Raw genomic sequence first — 26,464 nt, 5'->3', positions numbered from 1 at the left:
ATAGTGTTAGTTTTGAAGTCAGGCAATAATTCTTCCTCGCCAGAATAGCTAATTTCATCTTCTATTTTTTGTTAGCAATGATTTCAGTTTATTCATGTTAACCTTGTGTCTTGAGTAATTATAAACTCATATCAACTCTACAAAATATATGAATTGCTGCTTTCCTGGTCCCTAGAGAACAATTCTCATGTGACAGTTTTCATGTGACCTATGTATGACACAAAACATACATAGATTTTGTAATGTTGAGAAATGAGTTTCCCATAATTCAAATATAATCATACTGTTAGGAAGAACATACTATTTCTTAAGAGCACAAGTCTCTAAACAAACTTCCTGGAAATAACAGTAAAATAAATATAAAATAAAATAGTAAATGCTTATTTTACCGCATTCTTAGAGATTTATAATACACATTAGTGTAGTGAAAGCTCTGCCGAATTGTTCCACAAAATCAAAATATTAAAAAGCTTTGGGAATTTGTAACGTTCTTCCACAAAACATCTGTATGTTTAGTAGGTTTAACTGGACATTTCCCAAATTAATATGTGCACAGAGCCTTTTTCAAAAAATGTATTTGAAATTCTTTTTGACAGGAAATTGTAATTTTTTTTTTGTATTTGCATACGCATTTGTTTAGTTAATGTACCAGATTGCCTGCTGTCTTAGTCCTGCTCAGCCTTCCATAATAAAAACCATAGACTGAGTGGCCTAAACAACAGACATTTATTTTCTCTACTTCAGGAGACCGGAAGTCTAAGTGTGGTCAGTTTCTCATGGTGGCTCTCTTCACGGGCTGTGAACAGCCACCTTCTTGCTGTGTCTTCACATTGCTGAGAGATACAGCAAGCAAGCTCTCTGGTGTCTGTAATCATAAGGGCACTAATCCCACGTGAGGGCTTCAATATGTCTTCCCTTATACCTAATTATCTCCCAAGGGCCTTGTCTCCAAATGCCATCCCATTGGAATTAGGGTTTCAATACATACATTTTGGGGGCACACAATTTATTTCAGAACACCTACCACGTAAGCAACTGAGGGAATGTTGTATGTTTTGTGCCTGTGAGACAGTAGTTTAAGCGTGCTTCCAAGTTTCAGCTGGTGATATTTTAAATGCCTGCCCCATTGAACTCGGTAGTTCATCTCTTTGATGAATTAGTTCGTAATTGATTTGTACTGAGAAGTAAACACGGCTGAGCCACACACCTACACAAAAGGTCTAAACAAATATGGGATATGAGATAAAGTGGTCACATTTGTCATCATTGCAAAAAAAGTAATGTATCCTTTAAAGTTTTACCAGCTATAGAAAAAAACTCCACCCAAAAGGAAAATGGTGCTAATCATAAACTTCCTGGATTATTTATATTGTTGCCTTTCAGAAAAATACAAAACAAAATATTCAACAAATTAACAAAATCTTTCTAAGGGAAAACTATTCACTTATCAACTGAGGATTATAAATCAGGTGCTTCTTTTGGTGAAATATAAACATAGGTTAATCTCAGGAGGTCCTTTGCATTCTTTTATAATAAATTGATAGATCTATATCATGAGGTTGATTTAATCTGGAAGATAATTTTTTTGTAGTTTTCATATTTTAGATTAATTTTATAGTTCTCACAAGGGCAATATTTTTACATATGATCCTCTGCTTTTTATTAGATATCTTAGAACTGAAATGGAAAAAAAAACAAGATTCAGAGGATAAATTATGTCTGGTTTCTTCTATAGAGATAAACCTCGGGTACTGATTAAGATTAGCCAGGATTATGGTTTGCCTACAATGAATTATCTGAAAAATATGGCCAGAGTGTTAAGAAAATTAATTTTTAAAGTTTGTTTTTATATTTTATATGTAATACATGCTACGTCAGAGAAACTAACATCTTCAGATGTAGAAAAAAATATGTGATTCTCCATCCAGTGATAATCCCTTCTACTATTTTAGTGTGTTTCATTCCACTTTTTTTCATGTGCTTTGATTGCTTGCTTTACTTATTTTCTCTGTCGATCTTGTGCTCTTTTATGTCCATGCTGTCAGGTTTGTATTTTGTTTTTTCACTTTACTTAGAACATAAGCATTTTCTCCTAAACTCCTCATAAACATCACTCTTCATGATCACAATGTTCAAGTGCGTATGTAAATCATTAAGTAAACGGTACCTTTCCAGTTAGAGATTAGAATATATATGTGGCTTATATAGTTGACTATACACAGTCTAAGTTTTTATATAATGTGGCTAGCGTTTGAAGAAGCAGTTTACTAGAAAAATTATGCAGAATATAAATACACAATTGGCGTTTTCCTAGGGTGAATGAATTGGAGAGGGCAAATGAACTCTTGGAAATTAATGGAGCAGGCTGCTTTCACCCCTGAATGCCTGTTTGTGTCCCAAGACTAAAATCAATGCTCACTTGCCACCATGTATTTTTCTTCTGCGCTATTACCCACAGGCTATTTAATTTTATCTTCCTTCTCAAAGAAGGGAGTGTGTCTTTATTCTTGAAACCCTAATGTCTAGCCCAATTCTTATTTTACAGCAGCAGCCCCTTTCTCTTAGATAGATGGATGGATGAATTAAATGATTGAATGGAACCCTTCTTTAAGCAGGTAGGACCTGGAACTAAAATTTCTGCTAGGTAGCTACTTTTACATTTCCCAATTTATAACCATCACAGTGTCTTTCTGGATTGTACATGTTTTTCTGCTCCAATTCTCAGGAAGAGAATTGAATTGAATTTCTCAAAAACTGCTGAAGAAATTAGCGGATCATGTCTATGTACAAGGTTGGGGATTGAAAAAGAAATCCCTCCCTCTAAAATTTCTAATGCCTCTTAACTCTTTTGATGCACTTAGCTTCTTATTAATTCTTGTCACTTTTGCTTTGTTAAGTTGGATTTGACTTCACCCTCAATAAGCACAATAAATGGGCTAAGAAGAGTTGGTAAACATTATACAGTTGTGGGAGTGAAACAAATTCGCATGAGACAGATTAATGATGGAAATTAAAGAGAGAATTTAATTCTCTCTCCAGTGATCTGTCTCAAGAAAAAAAAAACAAAAAAAAAACTTTTAATATTCAAAATTGCAGGTAAGGGTGTGTCTGGGTAGATTCTTAAGTAAGTGAGATGTTAAGTGTGGATTGGGACATCTCTGAGCCATTGTTCTCCACTTTTTAGTGCAGATGGTTGAAAATCTGCACTATGGGCTGCACTATGGCTCACGTGTGAAGCTGGCAAAAACAATTACCAAAGTAATACATTTAATTTCATTCTAGCTATTAAGGGTAATAATATCTTTAAGTGAGGTCTTCTGCTTTGATTAGAGCTAGGAGAGTTCAGCTGTTCTGATCCTCTGGCACAGAGCTGGGTGACTGTTGCAGACAAGGAGTCCTGGATGTTGCTACTACTGAGGCAGTTGATCCTTTCAAAAGGAAATGCTTTTGCTAATTGTTTCACTCTCCCTTTTCAGTTAAGTTTTTGTTTTTCTTTCCAAGAATAACATATTTCTAACAAAGCAAACAGGTCTACATAAAGAAAAAAAGGACAGAAAGAAAGAGAAAAAAATTCTGGTTTAATCAGATGTTCAGAGAACTTAGGCAGCTTGATTAAGGTTCTAGTAAATTGGTAGAGCCAGTATTTAAAGCTAGAGCGTCAAGGCATACAACCTGTGCTTCTGGCTACGGCACTACACATGTTCTCCTAGAAGTTCCCTATAGCCTTGTCCAAAGAAATTTAAATATTTTAAAAATACGTAACAGTGAGTTTGTCTCCCCTGGAGTCAAACCCTGTAGCAGTTAGTAATCAACACTGACTCTAGTCCTGGTAAAATACGAAGGGACCTAAACTGACTGTGGGTCAGAAAAGGAAAGAGGAAAGTCTAGTTAATAAGTAAGCCGTCTAAATTCCCCCTCAGACAAGAAGCTAACTTCAAGCAGGGATTCCCAGTACTCTTATTCTCAGGCAAATGGGTAAGTGAGTTGACTTCCTTCAAATCTTTCCTTCCAGTTCGCTGCATTCTTTGCATAGATATCTCAAGACTCTGATCTCCCTAATTGTACAATAATCCTCAATAGGGTGTTAGTTGATGGCTTTGGGGTGTTACCACCACCAAGGGTATTTGCATTTTAATGGCAGCCTTTAAAAGATCTTAAAGCTTTAAAACTGAAAGCAGTAAATCTCTGCAGGTAGAATTGGAGGCAGTGTCATAGATTGGGCAGTTGATATCTGGGGTGAAAGGAGCCCACTGGGTCTGTTCTAATCACAGCATGAAATAAAGTGCCCCTACTTGGTAGCCTGACTTCTACTTTCTGAGTGAGTGAGGGCCCTGAGGACAGCTCCTGTGGCCTGAATAATAAAGTACTTCTAAACAGTTTCATAAAGGCAAAGCACATTACAGGGCTAAATCTTTCAAATCTTACCTTCTTTTTCCCTTCCCATTTTCCTCACGGAATCTTGCTTGAGATCACTCAATGACTCTATTTTTTTTTTCTGGGCTTCTGATGTATATTTAGCATTATCCTTAAACTCAGAATTCCAAATTTTTTTGTTTGTTTGTTTGTTTTTTGTGCCTTACTTTGCATTTCCTGGAAACTTTGAGGCCAGTAGAATGGATGAGGTAAGATACTTGAGGAATTTAGGGTAAAGGGCTTCACGAATTGTGTTAAAATTTATTTAGATACTTACAGTGAAATCAAGAAGAAAGAAAGGAAGGGAAAAAGAAAGAAAAGATAAATCGATAGCCAAGCACTGAGCTAAGCTTTAAGGACCCAATGATATATTTTATATACTTTCTTCCATACAGTCTTGGGAGTAAAAAGAATAAGCAGATTACTACAACCAGTACAACAAGAGCTATAGTAAGTAGATTTGTTCAGCATGGGCTATTATAGTGCATAGAAAGCATCCTAACTAGACATGGTTAGTAAGAAGGCTAAATCTTCTTAGATTTAGCCAGGTAAAATGGGGATGGGGGTAGGTGGGCGCAGAAAAAGGCTTTGGTGGCAAAAGAGGCAGCATCTATAATGGTAGTGTAATAGAAGACTGAAGCAACTTGCAACACTGCTAAGAAATTCAGTAGGGCCAAATTTAAACCATAAATGTAGGACTAAAAGGGTGAGATTAAATAAAAGGACAAGTAGACAGAGGTCAAGTTTTGGAAGGCCTTGGTGCCAGGATGTGGACTGTGATTTCCTATAGGAAATTATTGATATCTTGAAGCAAAGTGGAAAACATGATTGAATAAATGTTTTAGAAAAATCCTTCTGAGATCAGTATGGAGAGCTGTCTTTAGACTGTAGGCATTACAGTTGGACAAAGTTGGAGGTAGATCTTGGATGTTTGGCAGGCTGACACTATAGATCAAATAAGAAATGCGGGATTGACTTGGAAAACAGGAGTGGGATTACAAAAGAGAGAACAGAGAAGATATCAGAGAGCTCTCTTCCTTGGGATGATATCTGAGTGTAGCAAGGAAGGAAAAGACACAGGTCCGTGCTGGATTTTTAGCTTAGTCAATTAGGTGTCATTTCGCTGAACCAGGGAAAGAGGAATCGGTTTTAATGGGGAAGATGCTGAGTTAAGATTTGGACAAGCTGAGTCTTAGATTATTATAGGACATCCAAGCAGAGATTTCCAGTCGACAGACATTAATCTGTCTGAATCCCAGGAGGAAGATCTAGGCTGCAGATATTTATTTAGCCATCATTCCTTAGCATCTCAGTGCTGTTAATAGAAAGATCACTCAGGGAGAATGGAGACTATCAGAGCACTGTTGATCGGCCCCAGGCAAACAACAGGAGTTAAAGAACTAGCTGAAGATGAAGAGTAATAATGAAGACTAAGAATAAGTAGCCAGAGAGATACTTCAGAACAATAAGAAGGAAAGTGTCCTTATCGATTAGCAAAACAAACACAATCTCCTAGCTCTTAGCTCCCAGCCCTCCAGGATCTAGCCCCAGGCACTGACTGACTCTAACTATCAAGCTCTGCTCCTCATCTTATCAGACCTGTTTCCGCTCTGTGGTAACACTTCTGTAAGTAATATCCACGCCTTTTCACGTTTCCATCTCTTTCTCACATTCTCACTGGAGTGTACTTTTCTTCTGTTCTTCTCCTCTCCATGTCTAACTCTTCCTTCAGAATTCTCCTGTTTCGATTGCCGTGAAATCTTATCTCTCTTCCCTCAACAGGGAAGTATCATCATCCAACCTAACTCCTCTTTAGTATTCAGGCTGCAACTGTTTTATGACGCTTAGCATATTCCAGCTTACACCATAGCTACTGATGCACCAGATCTGTCCCACTTGGCAAGAGTATAAGCTCCTGAAGACTAAAGAACCCATTCTCCCAAATTAGCCTCCACAGGGCACAGCTGTGAAAAAAACGAATGCTTAATAATTATTTAGATGTGGTTAGATGACCACATCTATTATTTACATTATATAATAGAGGTAGGATCTTTGAATATTCTGAGGAAGCAAAGGATGTCAGCTGAGGCTAGCATGGAAATGTTAACTTATGGAGGTTATGATTTATCTAGGCCCATACTGGCCAAATAAATGATGGGAAAACAGCCCTTTTGATTATAAAAACACATTCATGATACAGAGGCAGAACGTGGAAACATAATGCTAAGTATGTTTGCTTCAAAAGTTGCTAATATTATATTCATGTTATTCTTATACAAGGATAGTGAATACTTGTCTCTTCACCTCTGCTTTTATAATTTTAAAAATTAATCTGTACAATAGGCATGCGATGGACAAGTACTACTAAAACACAACACAGTTTATTTTTATTTATCCTAAAGGCAGATATAAGGTGCTCTACTGGCAGTTTCTCAATAATGTCTTACGAATAATCCTAAGCCTTTCGAATTTATTTTAGTATATTCAAAGTAAGGCAACCTAGTGGGGCTGTTCATTTAAATAGAATAAGGGTTAAATGATAACTTGACTTATCTTTTAAATGACAAAAAATAAAGAAATTGCAAGACCTTTTCACACATTAGATATGTATTGTCATTTATCATCTAGATATCAGACTAGCAGTGCAAAGTAATAAAACATATCATCGAAAAATGTGCTATAGGTCTGAATCACTCTTTCATTCCACCTCCCAGCTAACTGTAGTATTAAATCAAACAAGCAGAACATTTCCTTAGGCAGCCATTGCCTTTTAATTTCCTGAAGAACCTTAAAATATCATTCATTACAAGTACTACACATATTTGGTTTTTAAAAGTCTCATAAATCAATAGCTGGCTGACTGTAATAATTATTACAAGTTAGTGCATAATTTTCGTGCTGAAGGCTGCATGCAGAACTTTAGCATATGCAAACGAGGCAATTCAAACTGTGTATAGATATTAATATGAAGAAGCAGGTAACGAGGTGCAGGCTATGAATTATGCATCAGGAGTGGCCGATCTCCAATGGGGAAAATGAATTCAGCATGTAATCTAATTAGTGATGGAAGTCTATTACATCTAACTGCAAAAGCAACCGTCCTTGAAACAAATTTATTTACAGTCCATGTTACCACTTGAAACAACTTTGAAATGATGTGTAAGACAACAGCTTAATTGTAAAAATTTTTTGTTTGTTTGTTTCAGTTCCAGACCTGGAAGGCCTCCTAAGAGGACTCAAAGTGTCACCTCCCCAGAGAATTCTCATATCATGCCACATTCTGTCCCTGGCCTCATGTCTCCTGGGATAATCCCACCAACAGGTACGAGTGTACTTATTTATACTGAAGATATTAAAAACCAGCCAGTGCCACAGTGTGTATATATCTACCTACAGTATATATACATACATATGTATATATATGTACATATACATATATATACACATATACACACACATATACAAATATACATATGTTTATGTAGATATTTACACCCATTGATTATGTTTTGTGAACACTAAGATAATGTTACTGATGAGAATTTATTTCAAAAATGCATTAACACTAAATTTTTATTTGAAATAAAATGAAAGAAGCACAGTGCTAGGTGTTATTCTAGCGAGTCCATTCACTAATATCAAGCAACAAATTATTATCCCTATTTTCCTGTTAAGGAATCGTGCTCAGAGAGAATCAGTGACTTTCCCAAGGTTAATCAGATGGTAGCTGTTAGTGGTTATTCAAATCCATGTCTCTGGGTTCTAAACTTATTTCTCATTCCATTAGTATTCTGAAATAGATTGAAATGCATCCAAACAAAAGATAGTAACTATGTCAAACAGAAAGCTCTCCTGTTTTCTCTCAAACTATAACGTGAATACATTTCCTTTAGAACCATTTGATGGATGTTTATTCCTAAAATTTTGAAAATGTACAAGTAAAAGAATATCCTTGACCACATATGTTTCGTACCATAAACAACTTAAATATTGCACTGTGTGCAAAAATAACTATTTGATTTCCACCCCTGGATTTGTTCATTAATTCTTTTATTTACTTACACATTTTCCCACTTACATGTGTCATCCAGACATGAGCAAATTTAAATAATAATAATGAGGATGATGTTATTATTATATAGCATAAAATATTTGCAATAATTCTTGCCATCATGGAAATTTATGGAGAAGATATACATATAAACATTTAGCCTATAATTGCCATATAAAACAAGTGATACAGAAAAGATACTCTGGCAAGATGAGGAGAGAGTCTTCATTTTTCCTCTGAATGCCCATATCAATTTTTCTTTTCTTTTGTAACATTTGTCTTTCTGGGTGCTGTAATACCATCATGAAATACCATCATGGGTTATCTGATTTCACATTGCATATTTGATTGAAAGCAATGACTATTTTAATTCACATTCATTTTTGTGGCAGCATCTGAACAAATTTTTCACCTTTGTGAACCTTTATCTTTATCAAACATCTGCTGAGTTAAATTTGAAGATATTTATTCATTTTATATATTTAATTTTTTGGTGTAAGATGCCACATTATGTACTTAACAGTAAATTTTTAAAAGTCCCATGGAAAGTTGTATTTTTATGCTAATTTTATAGATAAAAAAAGACACATAGAAAAATGAAATGAATAGCTGAAAATGACCCAATTACGGAGCAGGTAGCATTATTTCTATTTGTTTAGTTAGTCATATTTCTAAATTGACCAACTGAATCCTACTGCCTGAGACTCTAATTCCAAATTTGAGATTTGGAAAAGAAACATGCAGTGCTTTGTTAAGCCTTAACTGTTTTTATTTAACTAGATAAAAATTTCCTAATTCAAAAATTTGTTCTCTTTTGTTTTTTTTAGTACATAGGCCAGGAACTAAAATGTTAACTTTTCATGTTTAATGGTTGAAAGACTCAGGTGTACTAGAAGAAAGACCTGAGCATCTTTGATTTAATCAATTTTTAATAAAGTATGTTTTGGGGATTTAAAAAAGTAATTATTTAAAATAATAATTATTCTACATTTGATAAGTTTGTGTCGACTCTCACATGTTAATAAATGCAGTTATGTTATGAGAAAAAAGGATTCTAGATTGTATTCATACTAAAATAAGGAAGATCTGATTCCAAATTGTCTGCCAACATTTAGTCTTTTAAGGTAAAGATAATAAATAGTTCATCACCATAGCAATGAAATAAGATGATGTCCTCAGAATCTATGTACAGAAACTCCTCACATAACTAATGCCATCAAATAACTGCGGCAAGTGAAGTTTCTAAATGACTGATGATCATACGCCAAAATTCAAAATCAAAATATTAAGTTTTTTTTTTTAATAGGCCTGTTTCTGAAATATGTTACACACTTCCCTGGCTTGGTGAACAGAGACACTGAAGATAATTTAAACTTGACATTATAGGCATTCATTTTTGAAGGAGGATCATTTCATTTATTTCAATTGTTGTACTATTTTTCTCAGACATATTTTTATTTATTTATTTGACTTTTGTTCTTTCTAGTATGTTGTGAACTAAGAAACCAGAATTTCTTTCAAGCTTATTAAACATTATATTGAAAAAGACCTTAAACAGTTATGTTCTAGAGAAAGATGAGGAAATAGAGGTTCATCAGGAGAGTAAACCGGGTTGAAAAGTGGGTCTTGGACAGTTCAGTGCTCTGAAGAGCGTAGTTTGACTGGCTTGAAGATAGGGTGTGTGAGCTCATTATTGTCTATTTGACTTACTTTCAACTTTTTAGAAATTGTTCCAAAGATCTGAAACTGTCAGAAGTTTGACTGTTGCACATGAATGGTGTTATTTTAATATATTCAATATGATTGTCTTTTTTACATAAAATTTTTTCTAGCTGAAGAAGTTTAGGTAATACAGAATAATAGCTCCATGCCCTGGATTATTTGCTATCTTAAAACATTAACTAGAAATCTACTTGTCTTAAAGAAATCTTAAAGTTCTCAAAAGAATGTAACACTTTTCTCCCAAGGAGAACTTAGTGCATTGGGGAAATATGATTCAATATGAATATATGATTCAATATGAAAAATATGATTCAATATAAATATAAGTTTATATTCCAGGACTTTATTTATATTTGCTACATTCTTTTCTTATATTTGTTACTTTCTTAGATGATAAAATATCATTTTTTTTCTTCCTAAGATGGGGAAAGTGAAGTGTGATATTTATTTATTTTTAAACTTAATGAAAAAGATATGTAACAATATTGTTGGCATTAAGCAAACTAGCTTGATGATATTTCTACCAAGTTTTTGATCTATGAGTTTGGAATTTTAAAAAAAATTGTTTCTAAAAGTTATAGTTATGTCAGTATCTTTAAAAGACTTGGAAATCGTGTTTCTAAAACTAGCAGAACAAATAAACAAACATGGAAGCCTCAAGAAAACAAAGAAAATAACCCCTGCCCCCAAAATCTCAAATCCTCTGTAAGATTTAAATGGTAGCCTACCTATGAACGTTGACCTTTACTTTTGTGCTCCCAGTATCACCATTTGAAAAACATAAACGATTCAAATTTGCCTTCAATATTGCTAAAATTGGTCTTGTGAAAAAGAAAATTTATTAACTTTGACAAATTTATATTTAAAAAAAGATCATTCAATTTGTTCCTAATCATTCTCTCATTTTTTTTCTTTTCAACAATTGAACATTAGAGTTAAGAAAAATTTTTCCTGGCAACATCTGTCTTAACAGGAAAAATCTGACTATTTTTATATTTTTAAAAAAAGTCTTTTCCCAGCTCTAATATTATGTATTGAAGTATATGTAGTTTATGTATGTATATTGCTATTACTTATTTATTTTTTACCGTTGCACTCCATGGAATAATTTTGTTTGAACTTTTCATGTGCTTCTTGAACACCAGGGCTGAATCCACATTAGAGCCACCTTTTGAATCATCTAACACAATTTTCCAGAACACATTATCTTCATCTCCATTTAAGTTATTAGAGATATGTCCCATTTTGAGCATTGGTTGGGGTAGGTGTATATAATTAAAAAAAACAAAAAACAAAAGAAAAACAATTTTGAAGTTGCTTATGGAGTTTTTATTTGTTTATTATTTTGGTTGTTTGAGTGGCTTTGTGTTTAACCTTAGAAGGGGGCGTGGGCAGATGGTGATAATTTCCAAAATTTATGGTTGTCACCAGATGCCATAGCAACCAGAAGTGGAAGTTAATGAAAGAAAGAAGGCCTTTGTAGAGTCTTGCAAAGCAGTACCCCCTATCGTGCTCCCTACATTCATTTGGGCTGAGCACATATCATAAATCATTTTTGATAATAAATACCAGTTTGGAATAAATTCATCCTAGCAACAGAGTTCCAATGACAATCATACTTTTAATAGAATCATGTGTATTTTTACACTTAAGGAAACGGTTATTTAGTTCTAAATACTCCCCTCTTGTGCAAGGAGTGCAATTTAGCTAGCGGATTTTGCCAACTTCCTGATTTTATCTTTAGTGCAGAATGAAAGCTATTTTTGAAATACAATTTTCATGTAAGTATTAGGAAGTAACTCAGTGAGTACCAAATATTTGCATTTGACATTAAAAGTTATCTAATACTCCCTAATTTTTTCAAATACATTCAAATTAAATAAATGAATAATTCATTGTTTTGCTTCTTGGGCATGTCTATTCTCTCACAGTGACCTTATGGACACATAACCAATACACATTCAGGATAAAGAAAACAACTGTATGCACATATGCACTATGCCTAAAATGTAAGAATTTACACTGCAATTTTATCATTTTGGAAAAAATCCTAGACCAGGGCGATATTAATCCAGAGTTAATACCATTGAAACAGTCTTATCTTTTATATATTAATTCCACATGAAAATAGTTCCATATATATCTATATAGTTCCATATCTATATATGGAACTATTTTCATGTGGAATTATAATTCAAAAACATATTTTCAAGTTTATGTTATTTATTTTCCTTCTATGTTACTAGCCAGTAACAACGTCCATACTATCTCTTTTTGTATTATCAACATTTGTAACATTTTAAATGCATTAAATATTTCAACTTCTGAGGGGAAATTTCAGTGTGTCAATGTGCCTTGTAGGTTGAGAATTTTTTTATTACAAAGTTATTTATCGTATTCCCTGGGGAGACTAACAAGTAAGGATAACAGAAAAATGCACAAGTAAAACAGCCACAAATGAATTGATTGCCTTCACTAATAAACTAAACATAATTCCCTGAATACCTTACTCAAAGAGCAAATATGATATAACCTGTTTAAACCATTGATGTTCATGTAGTATGTGTGTGTATGTGTTTTCATACAATTATATGTAGGGAACATTTGTGAAGGTTAATCACTAGACATTTTGAGTGTGGTGCACTTAACCTATCAGGATTTAATGCATGTACCCTTGATATTTTTCTTGAAGCGAAAAAATAAAGTACAATATCTTCTCTTTTCCGTTAGGAAAGCCAACCTAAATACTAGACTTCAGGTAATTTATTTAGTTTTAAAACTAAACTAAAGTATTGGACATGTTCTTAGTGTCCTGTGGCTGCTGTAACAAATTGCTATACACTTAATTTCTTAAGCAAACAAAGATGTATTCTTTCACCATTCTGGAGAAGTCAAAAGTCAGCACAACTGGGCCAAATCAAGATTTCAGTGGGGCCGCACTCCCTCCCATTCCTTGCCTTTTGGAGCTTCTGGTGACTGTCTGCTTTCCTGGGTTTCTGGGTGCATTGCTCTAGATGCTGCCTTCGTGTGTGTGTGTGTGTGTGTGTGTGTGTGTGTGTGTGTGTGTGTGTGTGTGTATTTTCCTCTGCCTCTCTCTTGCAAGGATACTTGTGATTGTATCTAGTGCCCATCAAATAATCCAGGATAATCCCATCTGGAGATCTTTAACATAATCAGATCCGTGAAGAATCCTTTCCCATATCAAGCAGCAGGTTTTCTGGATGAAGATGTGGACATAACTTTGACTGGGCAAAGCATTTTAAGTGGCTGATCTTGATGTGGTAGACATGCATGCAAATAGTCTTTGGGAGATTTGGGTCATTTTTGTTTACTCTGGTAGCTGAGTATGTAGAATATTGTTTGCCATAGAGAAGATATTCAAGATAAATATACGTTCAATAAATATGGGTAATGTATGTATAGTAAAAGATCTCTGAGTGGAATTATTAAGCTTCAGAGTTACAAATTTAAACACTGATGTTATAATGCAGTTTATAAAATTCTGTTAAGCGTGATTTGGCTCCAGATTAAAGATTCGAAGTCTAGAGCCTAAAGAAGGTGTAGTGAGTAAATGGAGGTCATTATTTATTTGTTTGTTTATGGGTTCTGATGGCTATATTTAAGCATCATCGTCAACAATTGATGAAATTTATATTCCTAAATTGATACTCTACAGAGGAAATATTTATTTACAGGAATAAAATGGCAGCATAGAACATATCAGTCTTTAAAACTTCTGTATATCACTGTACTATGCACTATATTATACAGTTCTTAAGGATTGGAATCCTCATTGTACCCACGGTATTGTGACATTGAACTAATTTAGTGCATATATGAATAAAATACAGCTCATAATTTAACTGAATTTAAATTCATGTTTATAAATACACAAATGTAAATAAATGAGAAACAAGATAATAAATATCTTTATTTTATTAAGTTTACAATATACATTATAATCAAGCATTTCACTCAAGACACAATATGCCCCTGGGTCTGTTATTAGCATAGAAATTCATAAAAATCTTTTTTTCTAAATTCTTAGACCAAAGATCTATTATTTTTAGATTTAATTAAATAACCACATACTACTAGACTTCTGGACACTTCTCATCTACTTTATTTAGAAGAATATTGCAGTCATTTCTTTCCTAATTTGTTTCTCTCTTCTAAGTTTCTGGTGAGTTCTGCAGCCTCCTCTGCCTACACTGGGCCATACTAAGAGTTGTAATATACTTAAACTTCTCTCTCAATAGATTTGCAGTAATGAAGTGGCTAATATCCTTAATTGCCTAATTGCTAGGTATTTTTTTGTTTGTTTTCTTTTAAGTAATATGATGCCTCCATTGACAGAAGAGAAGTTTACCTACATAAAGGAAAACAAATCAGATGTTAAGTGTCAACTTTTGATTATGATGGTGTGTGGATTAGCTGATGTTTTGTGGATTACCCATTTATTTGTGAGATTCTCAGACAGTGTTCTAATCCCTTGGTTATAGCTACCTCATATGTTGTCTTTCATTGCTCACTGCCATTTGTTGCCCAGTAGGAGGTGCTACTTTTATTGTGTTTTCCTCCCTAATCAAGAGAAGTGAGAAACACAAATACAGTGTTTTTTCATTCAGGAAGAACAAACAAAGCTGCTATAGATATATTTTCTTAAATATTCCTAAAGATGTTGCAGAAGAAAAGTCATGCAAAACAAGATAAACAGAACTATTTATTTATTCTCTTTCTCTGTCTCTGATAGGCTTTCCCCTCCAAGGCAAACTTCAAACTTTCAACTCCTCTCCTTAATGATGTGCTCTAGGTTTGTTAGTAAGGATTTAACCATTTGATGCTGCAATTTCTTTACATTTTCTCCACGCATTTTGGGGATGAATTTTACAACTTCACTCTCCTCTTCGTATAGAAGTAGAATTGATAATTGAAAGTGTTAACGGGACCAAATATTTCAAGAGAACTTGGCAAATGTCAGAAAGATAGCAGCATTAATAAAACTTCGCATTCCATGTCCTAAAACATTTATTGCCCTGGTCATGAATGATCTCAAGATCTGATTTAAAAACATTCTGCATGAAAAACACTAAAGGATTTTATTTGGTTATGTAATCATATAAACCAGCGTTGTGATAGAACTTCTGAAAGTGCTAATATAAACCTAAGCTTAATGGATAGGAATATAAAGTCCAGATAAAGGGAAACAACAATACTGTTTTACTCTGCACTTCAAATGACATCTGTAACATTATGTTCAGTCATGGCACCACACTTTTTAGTAGGACATTGACAAACTGGTGAGCATTAAGAGAATAGCCTAGATGATAGGAATTTAGAAATGATGGTGATGTTTAGTCTTAAGCAGACGTGCAGAGGGTCTGAAAGTGGATGATAGAGTAGATTCATACTGCGCTCTTCTGCAGATAGAAATCTAACTGATGGGCAGTAATTACAGAGAGGTCTGCATTGGTTTCCATAAGAAAGAGCTTTGCTACATGGAGAACTGTCTAAGAGGGGAACATATCACTCATAAAACTTTTCCTTTTGACAGAAGGGTTCAAGAAGAAAGTGGGATGAAAAGTTGTTAGCCATCGTTTTTAACATTTAACTTTTGTAGTCCATTTTGTTTATGGTCCAAAAAAAAAAAAAAAGGAGGAATAGTACTTTTAAAAAGTTCTCTCCCTCCTTAACCATTAGCCATCCATTTTCTCTCTTAATACCACTGTTGTTAAGGAAATTTGTAGGTAATTTTGCATTGGAGGTAGATTGAATAAGACCATATTATTCCCTTCTAATTGCAAAAGTAGATAGACTGGATTCTATTTTATTTTACTTTGAATTATTCTTCCAATCTTGACATGGTGCCTTTCTAGTTAAGTGTTGTTCTCCTTCAGGGTTTTATATTCTTATATTCTTTCATAGTTTTATAGTTTTTAAGATAGTTTTCTTTTTTTTTAATTGAAATACACTTTTAAATGCATTTTTAAATACATTATCTCTGCCCTTCTTTCACAACTACTCCATGAAGGAGTCTATAGCTGTAAAATTAATAAATAGGAAATGATAATCATTGAATGTAATATAAAGTAATACTTATAGTTGTGATCGAATGTAAAGGGGTGGAAAAATAATACTATTTTAACCAATAAAGATAATCGGAAATAATAGTAGAAAAACTGGGACTCTTAAAGAGCTTTAAGTGAAAAACCCTTAACGTTACTATAAATTACTTTGATTTATCTTTCCCGTTTAAGAAATAAAGTCCCAAGAGAGGAGTCAATTCTTGAAAACCATAGGGGTCTTCCAACCACACCATTTGTTAAATCTATCATAACTAAAGCAGTCAAATGTTTTGATCCTTTGTTTTCTTCACCTGTAAAAAGGATCTTTATATTATATCAAAATTGTTTTTCTTGTTTAACTGCCCTGAATGTCACATGACACAATTTATACCAGCATTCTGCAAATGATGAAGCTAGTAGGCTGATCTAAATGTTATTAATTATTATTGCTGATTCTCCATGCTCATATCAATTTCATTGGATTTAGGAATAAAGCTGGTAATTTTTAAAATCTATAGCTTAGGTTTAGTAAGTTTTAGTTTGGCAAGTTTTTCAAATTCATATAAATATACTCCATAGATATTCCTAATAGAGATAGTTAACACAAAATAATTGGTTATTATGTGTTTACTTTTTAGGACTTAATGACAATAAATTCCTTTTATAAATTTTTTTGGGCAAAATACACTTTATGGTATGAAATGTCATAACACTATTATATGTTCAAATTCGTATATTGCTTTCAGAAATATGCACACTACAAATGGCAGTAGACCTTAGAAATGGAGATTGCTTTCAATTGATTATAGCTGTATGCTGTGCTATTTAATTGTTTGAAATGAATTGAAATACATTGTGAAGTAAACAATGAGGCTGGTTTTCAAAATGATAAAACTGTAACCTAATTCAATGAATTGAATCAGATTATGCAAACCCTTTTGCACTTCATTAAGGAAGTCGTCAGTATAATTAATGTGAGAGCTTTTTATCATGTTCACTTGTTGATATATGGCTAAGAATTTAGCAGTAGACTAAACTCTTTTAAGATCATCTTTTGTGCCATTTCACATTTTAAGTAAAGTTGCCATAAGCCCAATTCCTGCAGAAGACCACCAGGAATCAATTCTTTTATCTTCGCTGATTTTAGAATACAGTGAGTTGGTTATGATTCTCTTTAAAGGACATGTGTTTTTCAAACAACATGATATTATGATATGGCTCTTAACTTGGAACTGAAAAGTCTGGCGTTCATTCTCTTCGTTATCACTTGCTAGCAACGTGACCTTGACTAATCCCATCTGGCCTCACTTGTTCAATCATCAAAAGGTAGATACTGGTCCCGAAAACACTATTTTAGTGAAGAGAAACAAAATGCTAAGAGACTTGTCCCATGTTTCACTAACCTGTGCTAGAGTCAGTTTTCAATTCAAGTTTTCTGACTCCAATTAAACTGGTACTTTTTCTACTACATCAAGTTGCCTTCTGAAATGCTTACTGTATTATCTATAAACCAAACATCATATAATCTGTTTTATCTCCTACTTGATAGGACTTTGTGAAGAACAAAAGAGCCAATGCATCCCAAAATGCTTTCAAAGTTTTATATAACAAGATGTCATCTGATATTTAGTTTTATTATGATGATTTTTAAAACAGGACTTTTGCCTTGGTTCAAATAGAAACCAGTTATTTATCTCCCTATTTGCCCCTGTCTCTTATGGGAATGATGAGTCGTTCCCCATATTTATGGCATCAGGTTGTAATGATTTCCTCAGTTTTTTTAATTGCTCTTATATCTTCCAGTTAGCTCGAACAAAATATTATTGTCCTGATATAATCCTCTTCTAATATCAATGGTTACTTTTTGATCATCATGATATGTGTAGAATTTTGTGGTTCATATTTAATTCACTGAAATCCTTCCTACATCAAATTATTTGATGGAGTATCATTCCATTAAACATATTCCCATTAATTGTCATTTAAGAAATGCAATAATATGTTGAGAGATTATTTTCCTAAATATGTACTTTTCTAATGATTGAATTTGTTTCTTGGGATATAAGGATATGGCTTTAAAAAAGAGTGAGTTTATAGTATTAAAGGGGATATAAGACTCTTTGTCTATTCCAAAGATCTATGAAATTTTGAGTTAGACTTACAAATGTGATGCTGTATCATGAAAATTCTTTTTAACATATATAATATTCAATATTAAATTCAACAAAATCTGTAATCCATCTAATAATGTATTATTCCCTAGAAGTCAATTTTAAGCTATTATTTTCCCTATTAAATCATGAATTGAAAACTATTTTCTAAATGTGAAAATGGAGCACAGCGAAGGTTTTCAAAATCTGCTCTTGTGTTTGGATACTTTCTTCAATCTATTAAAGCAGTAAATGTTCTATATATTATCTATTATCTTATATTGCTCAGTGAAACCCTTCCAGGGAATTACATTAAGGGGAAAACATTTAAGACAAATTACATGGAACCATGTTGATTCAAATTAATATAAATGCAAGTATCTCTAAATTCCAAGAAAATTAATCTCATAATGTTATACTACAACAATATTTTGAAGTTATTTGAGCATGAGATTCAACTCATCATACCTAACCTTTCAGTTACTTATTGAATAAATTACAGTTAAGGATACCATTCCAAGGAGAACCCGTTACCATATGACCTGTCCGTATGAGTTGTCTTTTTGATTTATAATGGCAATTGCTTTCTCGGCATGGATTTCATGACATAATAATATTCTATGAATTTTTGAAACTACAGTGAGTTTCACATCAATCATTTATAATAAAATACTATGTGTATTAATAAGAGAGGACTCTTGGAAGGTAGATATTTTAGAAATACATACTTCCCCCAAATACTGATATTATTATTTTAAGGAAATGAACAGATAGCTTCTTTTGATATCCTTTAAACGATCATAAAAATGGTCAGCATCATACCCCATTAGCGCACTATCCCATATTCTCAATAGTAATATTCATTTTCCCTTGAATGTGTCAAATGTCCATCCCGTTAATTTTTCTTAGACCACTGTTGTTCTTGGCCAGAATTCAAGACAATCTATTGCTTCTGGGGTTGCTAGGCATTAGTGTCTTAAATTTCAGGATTATAATTAAACACATGTGACATATACTACCCTTATCTGTCCATGTTTCTTTTATCTGTAAAAATCATTGATAAAATAAGATCTTAGCCATGTAAATAATTGAGTGTGTTATTGTTTTTTTTTCTCCTCCAGTTACTGTTTACAAAATACTATTGAAAATACCTTGAGTTATAATCTTTCACAAGTAAATATTTATTCCTATTCTATATGAAAAAAATCTGTACCTAGAATTTACCATCAGCAGCTCCTTCAGTTTTTGCTTAATCTCACTTAGCTTTGTTCCTAAATGGCCACATTAACTAACATGCATGATTCTTCATTAATTTGACACATATATGTCATCTTTTCGTTACTGATTATTATATATTGAACTGAATTCTTATTTCCTCTGTAAGTTAGCATATATTTCTTAAAATGAACATTTCTTAAGTAATGTATTTGGAAACTATATGAATGCATTCAAAGAGAGCTTTACTTTTTGAAGACATTTTTAAAAGCTTATTTTAATTAATCTTAATCACATGGCTTAGAAGGGCAAGGCCATGTTGCAGATGTAAAACACACACAAAATATTTTTGCAAATTAATAGTATTTGAAATTTGCTTCAAGGCAGGTACTTGAGTTTACCTACATGGTACTTCTTGTATAACTCTTTTATAGATATACTTGTAGTTATAATGTATATTTACTATAATACTTTGCTTATATATCCTAAACAACGAAAAGAAACAAAACCCACTTATGAGATACATGTACTTTTTGCTGAAAAATTCCAAGTAGTTTTATATATGGAAGCAACATCTATGTCTATACTTTTTGCTGCTGTAGCTTCAGTTGCCCACATGGTATCTGGTCAAAACCAGATTTAATTTAATTGTTAAATTAAAAATGGTTTAGTCAATTATTGTAGTTAATTGGTTAATACAAGGGAGAGTGCAAACACTTATTATTAATAACTACTACATGATATGAACTTTACTAATAGTTAAAGGTGTAATTTATTTCTCATGTCAAATTATGAAGGAGGTATTGTTTATCCCATTTTATATACAAATAAACTAAAGGACAAATAATTTAAATACTTTGCTCAAGTTGAAGAGGAGCTTACTCAGGGACTGAACTCAGGTATGTTTTCATTGTACCAGCCATGATATTTCCAAGGAGCAATAATTTCTTTAGGTACTATCCATATTTTGAGTAGAGTTGAGACAGAATGAATTGAAATATATATATATATATATATACATATATATATATATATATACACACACATATGTGTGTATATATATGTATATATATCTGTATATATATCTGTATATATACAGATATATATACAGATATATATACATATATATATATATAGTTTGTTTGGAACTATATATATATATATATATATATACAGTTTGTTTGAAACTATATATATAGTTTGTTTTGTTTCTTTTTAAAGAATAGAATCAAATTTTTACAGAACCCTTCTAAGTTTCATTAACGTGCTTAATTTGAAAAGCTTGTCATTATTTCATATAATGGACATAAATCAAATTCTTATAGGCATTTTAGTCACTAGTCTATACTATAATATGGGCTTTGGTGATATTTGTCTGGTAATACTGGGTGGAATCTTAAGTATTATTTAAAAATAGTTATATTTTAAAGAGTTGAGATATTCAGTGCCATGATTTAGAGGCTTAGTACAGATGCAGCAAAAGGATAGAGCGAAAGATGCTAAAAGTTATATTTCGAAATTCAAAATTAAGCTTAATTGCTTAATAAACTACTATGTTTGCATTTTAAGTAAAACCTAGCTATCTCTTTATTAAATGTTTGTGGAAATGCCTATTAATCCTTTTTTTTTGACATTGTACTTTGCTAAATAATGTAATGCTGACTGACAAAAGTTTTCTGCTACTAGAGTTATTTCTGAACTTTATGAATGGCAAAGCACAGCATAGAGTTACCTATAAGGATCAAGTATACTATTTTACCCTAAATAATGAAAAATATTAATTTCTTAACTTTTATTAATTGTTTACTCTTGTGGGTCTTTATTTTCCCTATTCCTCATTAGCAGTAAATCTGTATGTTATTACTGATTTGAGTAATTGATATATTAACATGGTTGAAGCAATGTCACAATTAGATCCAAAGACAGTTCAGTGTAGGCTCTTTGGCTCCCAGAACTATAGAAATAGTTTTCACTATACTTTATCAAATGCTAAAACGTTTGATATAACTGGCAAAATAGTTGAAGCTATATTTCAAATGGCTTTAATTCTTAAGTTATTGTAACATTTTGAAAAATAGGAAAACATCGGTCATGATTTCACTATGCCATGTAACATATTTCCTTTTTGTTTATTAATGATGAGTCCTTATTCACCTAAATACTAAATATGAACCAGAATATCCCATGTTGCTACTTTTCAAAATGCAATGAACCAGTTGTTTTATAAATATACTGCAACTATCTCAGAATTATTTTATAGCAAATATGGTGAATTCACACTTTTATCAGTAGTATAACTCCTAATTTCATATCTATCTTTAGAAACTCGGTTTAGGATTCTTTTTCCCTTTTGCTTTGTGACTATAATAATAGTAAGTACATACTTGATTTTTTTTTTTTTTTTACCATTTTCACATTAAGATCTCAATGCTCAGGGAATATAAATCATTTCAATAATTTATGACTATTAAGCATTTCAAATTCTACATTTATTTTGTTCTACTTTACTCTGTTTTCCAAAGTAAAAAAAGTTTTTTCTGAAATTAACAAAAAGTTGTCTTGATAGAAAAATTAATCTACAGCGTTTTAAATTTTACATTGAATCTCAAAATCCAAATGAAAGATTTGAATATTAGGACCTTGACTTGACTCACCTCTGCTTAATTTTGACAGTTGTCTTAAAGTGAATTTAGTGTTTAATGAAATTTTCTGGACTGATAACTCAAGACCTGAAGGGAACAATTCTGGTAGTGAGAAAGTAATTTTCTGGCCTAATTACACCTTCGACCTCACTACAAAGTCTGTCAACAAAAGTGCCAGGTTTGATCATGATTTTTTTTGACGTGTATTCACCAATCTACTTCACACAGGAGACTTTTAACAATAGCATTTGGCATTTGCAACCTAACTAAGATTTTACATCTGGGAATCAACTCTCAAGGTACTATTGCTTAGATCCCTTTTAGATTTGAAAACTTATGTACTGAACTTTACAAACTGCACTCTTCAGAAATCTGCATGGCTATATTATTGGAGATATGGCCATGCAAATTATATCAAATATTAGCAAATGAATGATGAATTGGTTTAAAAAAATTTAAACAACTGATGTCTCTAGAATCTCTGTTTCTTATCTGTATTCACCTTAAAAGTCTAGTAGCATTAGAGAAGCTAATAGTTTGGAATCTATAAAACTGAGCTTTTAAGGTAATGTAGTCCTCGATTAACCTCAACCACTATATGTATGTATGATAGCAATTTCTTAAATTTCTGAGCCTGAATTTTTCTATGTTTCAATGATATAATAGTTCATGTTTAATTGTATAGTTGTCAGCCCTTGAATTCTTTCTCCAGTAACCCTTTGACCAGAGACATTTAATTGTAGCATTGAAGATCTGTTCATGTTTTTCATATGAATCAGACTCTGCTCCCCAAATCTGAAAATCCATCCTCTCAAACTGGCTTTTTTGTTTTCTCCTTTCCTCTTCTCCCTTCTCCTCTTCTTGAGTTTTATTTAAAACAGTTTAAATGTGAGTGTTGTTCACGATATCTTGTGTTTAGCAGAGGCTGAAGTCTGATTAAACAACCAAAGTAGCAAAACATAGCTGATTGATATCCTTGAATTATTGTCTCTGCTCTTTCTGATTTTAAAAAATTTTAAAATTTATAATTTTAAAAGCTCCATCTGCTTTTACTAAATGCTTTTCTCAATTGGAGAAGTTACACACACACACACACACACACACTCACACTCACACATATCCCTAATTTCTAAATAAGTAAGAGATATATTGTCATTAAATACAATATCTTAAACTTACAGCTAATCTGAAATGATTGTTATATTTATCATGAAGCATAGAACTTTATTGAAAGTCATTCGTGGAATATACACTTTAGAAATAATCATAATGTAACCAGCAAATATTTATCATGAATTTTAGGGGTTATAAAGATGAATGACATTGCCACTTAATAAACTGTAATTGAATATACAAAGTGGCAATTACCAAGAGAGCTATACAAAGGCACTATAGGTTTTTCAAAGAGGAAGAAAGAACTAGGGGTTAAGGGGAAGATCACTGTCATCATTATGGAAAGGGGCATGCAATTATTGGCTAATTCATGAATGTGTAATTTTCATACCTTTAGCGTATTAGTAATCGTTACCATCTATTGGGATTTATTATATTTCAGTTACTAAGTTCTTTTACATATATTAGTTCTTTTAATCCCTATAATATGTCTTTGGGTAGTTATTATGGTTTCCATTTTACAGATGAGTAAATTTTGGCACTGAATTTTCTTGTTCAAGACAGTTAACCTGACTGCCAACACTGTCTCCTAAATTACCATGCAACAGCCTTTCATGCTTATCAGAATCATTGTGTCCTTTTGTGGTTACTGTATTTGATTATGATTCTTTGAAAACATGAATTCACCAATCCATTTCACCTTGAGCATTTTCAACCATAACATTTGATATTTTAACCTAAGTATTATTGTTGCATCTGGGAATAAAAATATCAATGTACTAGTGCCGATATAGTGATTCACTTACGTCCATTTTAAATTTGATAAATTCTGTGGGTGCTAATGAGCTCTACATATCACACTGTTTTGGCAGCAGCCTAGGTTGCTTAGACCCTATGAACAGTATTGTGTCCTTTTATGGTTATTAGGTCTGGAGAGATCATGATAGAAAACAACTTATCCAAATTGAGTAATCTGAACTGGAAGTTATTTTATCAAGATTGGTTGAAGGAAATGAAGATATGTAGAAAAAAATGCAGGACTTTAAGGGAGGGGATGAGCACTGACTTTCAATAGTTCGACAAAAGATATAGATTAATTTTCCATTATTCTAGAAGGTAGGACTAGACAAATGAATGTCACTCCTAAAAGAGAAAGACTTACAGAGGAAAAGGAAAGTTCCAGATATTAGCCCACTGATAAGCTGTGTGGACTACTTGACTTTGATAACTCATTATAAATGTCTTGACTACTCTCTCCCAGGTGTAGAAGAATTTTTTTTGTTTGTTTTACATTTAGAATAATTTTATAAGTATTATTGTTATATTTATTAGTTCTAAGATTCAGTATGTCCATGAAATCAAAATGAACTTAATTTCAAGAAATCATTTTATCTAAAACTTTTCATTTGATACTTTATTTTGGAAATGTAATCTAGCAAGTTGTACAAGTTTATATCCCTTTTCAGTATTATGGAGAAACACTATAATGGTTGAATGAGTTGCTTGATTCCGAAATACACACATTTGATTAAATCATATTTATCGGTCTGGGTAATTTTATACATGATTGTCTATTTAAGTAGTATTTCAGTAATCATTCTACTGTGCAGAAATGGCTGTAACATTCCAGGGCTCAGTTTAAATAATATTGATTCTTCTTTCCTGTTACTTAAATGTATCCTTTGGCTGACCTAATATACAAAAGAATAAAAACATTATGTTTTACCTAATGAATTAAATTTACAAGATATTAGGAAATGATTTTGCTCTGTATTAAGACATTTCCAGTTGTTAAGTTCATATTTACTCAAGACAAAACAGTATAGCAAAACTATTACTGTTATACTTTGTAATAAATAATTAAGAAAAATCTTATAGAGATGTTTTATATCTAACACTAGATGTTGTATATTTGCACTTGAATTTCCTATTGTCATTTCAAACTTGTCAGTGACTAAAACTGAACCCACTATTTTCTGTTCTATAGCAAACTTAGCTAATTTCCTTGTTTTTCTCAATGGTAATTTCGGTTTTAAATAGTCACAGAGGCTAAAGAACTCAGAGAGTTACTATAATTGCTAAGAAAATCTAACATAATAAAAAAACAGCTTACACATAAAATAAAAATTATTTTAGAGATTCATTTAAAGTTCTAACTTGTTTTTAACACATTCATATATTATATCATGTTATCTTCTAGTAACGTTTTGCGGTATATACTAAACCCCAATTCACAGATGAGGAAATTGGGACTCAGGTTTGCTGCTCAAGAACAGAACAGCTAGAAAATGGTAGAATGAGAATTTGAATTTCTACTCTGCTCTTTCTACTTTGTTCATTTAAGGGGCCATTATTGTCACATGACCGCAAGTATGTTTGCTTACCTTATTCCTAGTAAAAATAGAATGGTTTTATGATTTATTACAAGTGTAGATCAGATTATTATGTAATGTATTTCTAAACCATAAATGAATATATATATTTTATGTCAGATCTGAAATATCGACATGCTATATGGTCAAAAACATTGTATATAATTATAACCCTTCTAACATTAAGCAGGTGACTGAACTAAATATAAGTCAGGCATAAAATGCCCTGCATGTAACAACATAGTGAGGCAAGCAAATTATCAAACAGCGAAGCTCATTTTGTGCTCTGGGCAATTTCAGCTGCCAGCACGTATACCTCAAAACTTCACTCAATGTACAATAGATTTTATTTTATTTTGTTTATTTTTAATTCCCTACAGCAAGCTATGTTAGTTTTGTAGAATGATGTTTGCATCATTAGGTTCCTAAGAAATTATAGTTGTTTCAGTCATGGTTGACCAAAATATTATTCCCTTCTTATAGACCATGGATATTGGTTCTTGGCTGGGTACCACTGAGCTGAAATTGTACAAGGCTGGTGACTCCAATACATAACACACGCAGAGAAAGCATCAGTGTTATTAGAAATATGAGTATCTGAAGCACAGTGCTATAAAATCAGACAGCCAGTGTCCATTAAAGATGTTTTCCAGTTCAAAGAAAGAGGTTCAGATTAAAGTATGAAAGTCCAGTCTGAAGGCAGGAATGAATTCCTATGTAA

At 32.4% G+C, this 26,464-nt stretch overlaps 1 protein-coding gene across 1 annotated transcript in view; it reads left to right on the top strand.

The window, feature by feature from the left end:
• Nucleotides 1-26,464, top strand: part of DACH1 (dachshund family transcription factor 1) — a 402,483-nt gene that overhangs the window by 161,799 nt on the left and 214,220 nt on the right. Inside the window, 1 exon segment of the mRNA XM_033105102.1 lies at nucleotides 7,620-7,735. Coding sequence (XP_032960993.1) covers nucleotides 7,620-7,735 — 116 coding nt within the window.

This window comes from Rhinolophus ferrumequinum, chromosome 4, assembly GCF_004115265.2.
Source record: "Rhinolophus ferrumequinum isolate MPI-CBG mRhiFer1 chromosome 4, mRhiFer1_v1.p, whole genome shotgun sequence".
Lineage (NCBI taxonomy): Eukaryota > Metazoa > Chordata > Mammalia > Chiroptera > Rhinolophidae > Rhinolophus > Rhinolophus ferrumequinum.
Note: the sequence above shows the minus strand (reverse complement) of the source record. Positions and strands in the feature narration are given on the sequence as shown.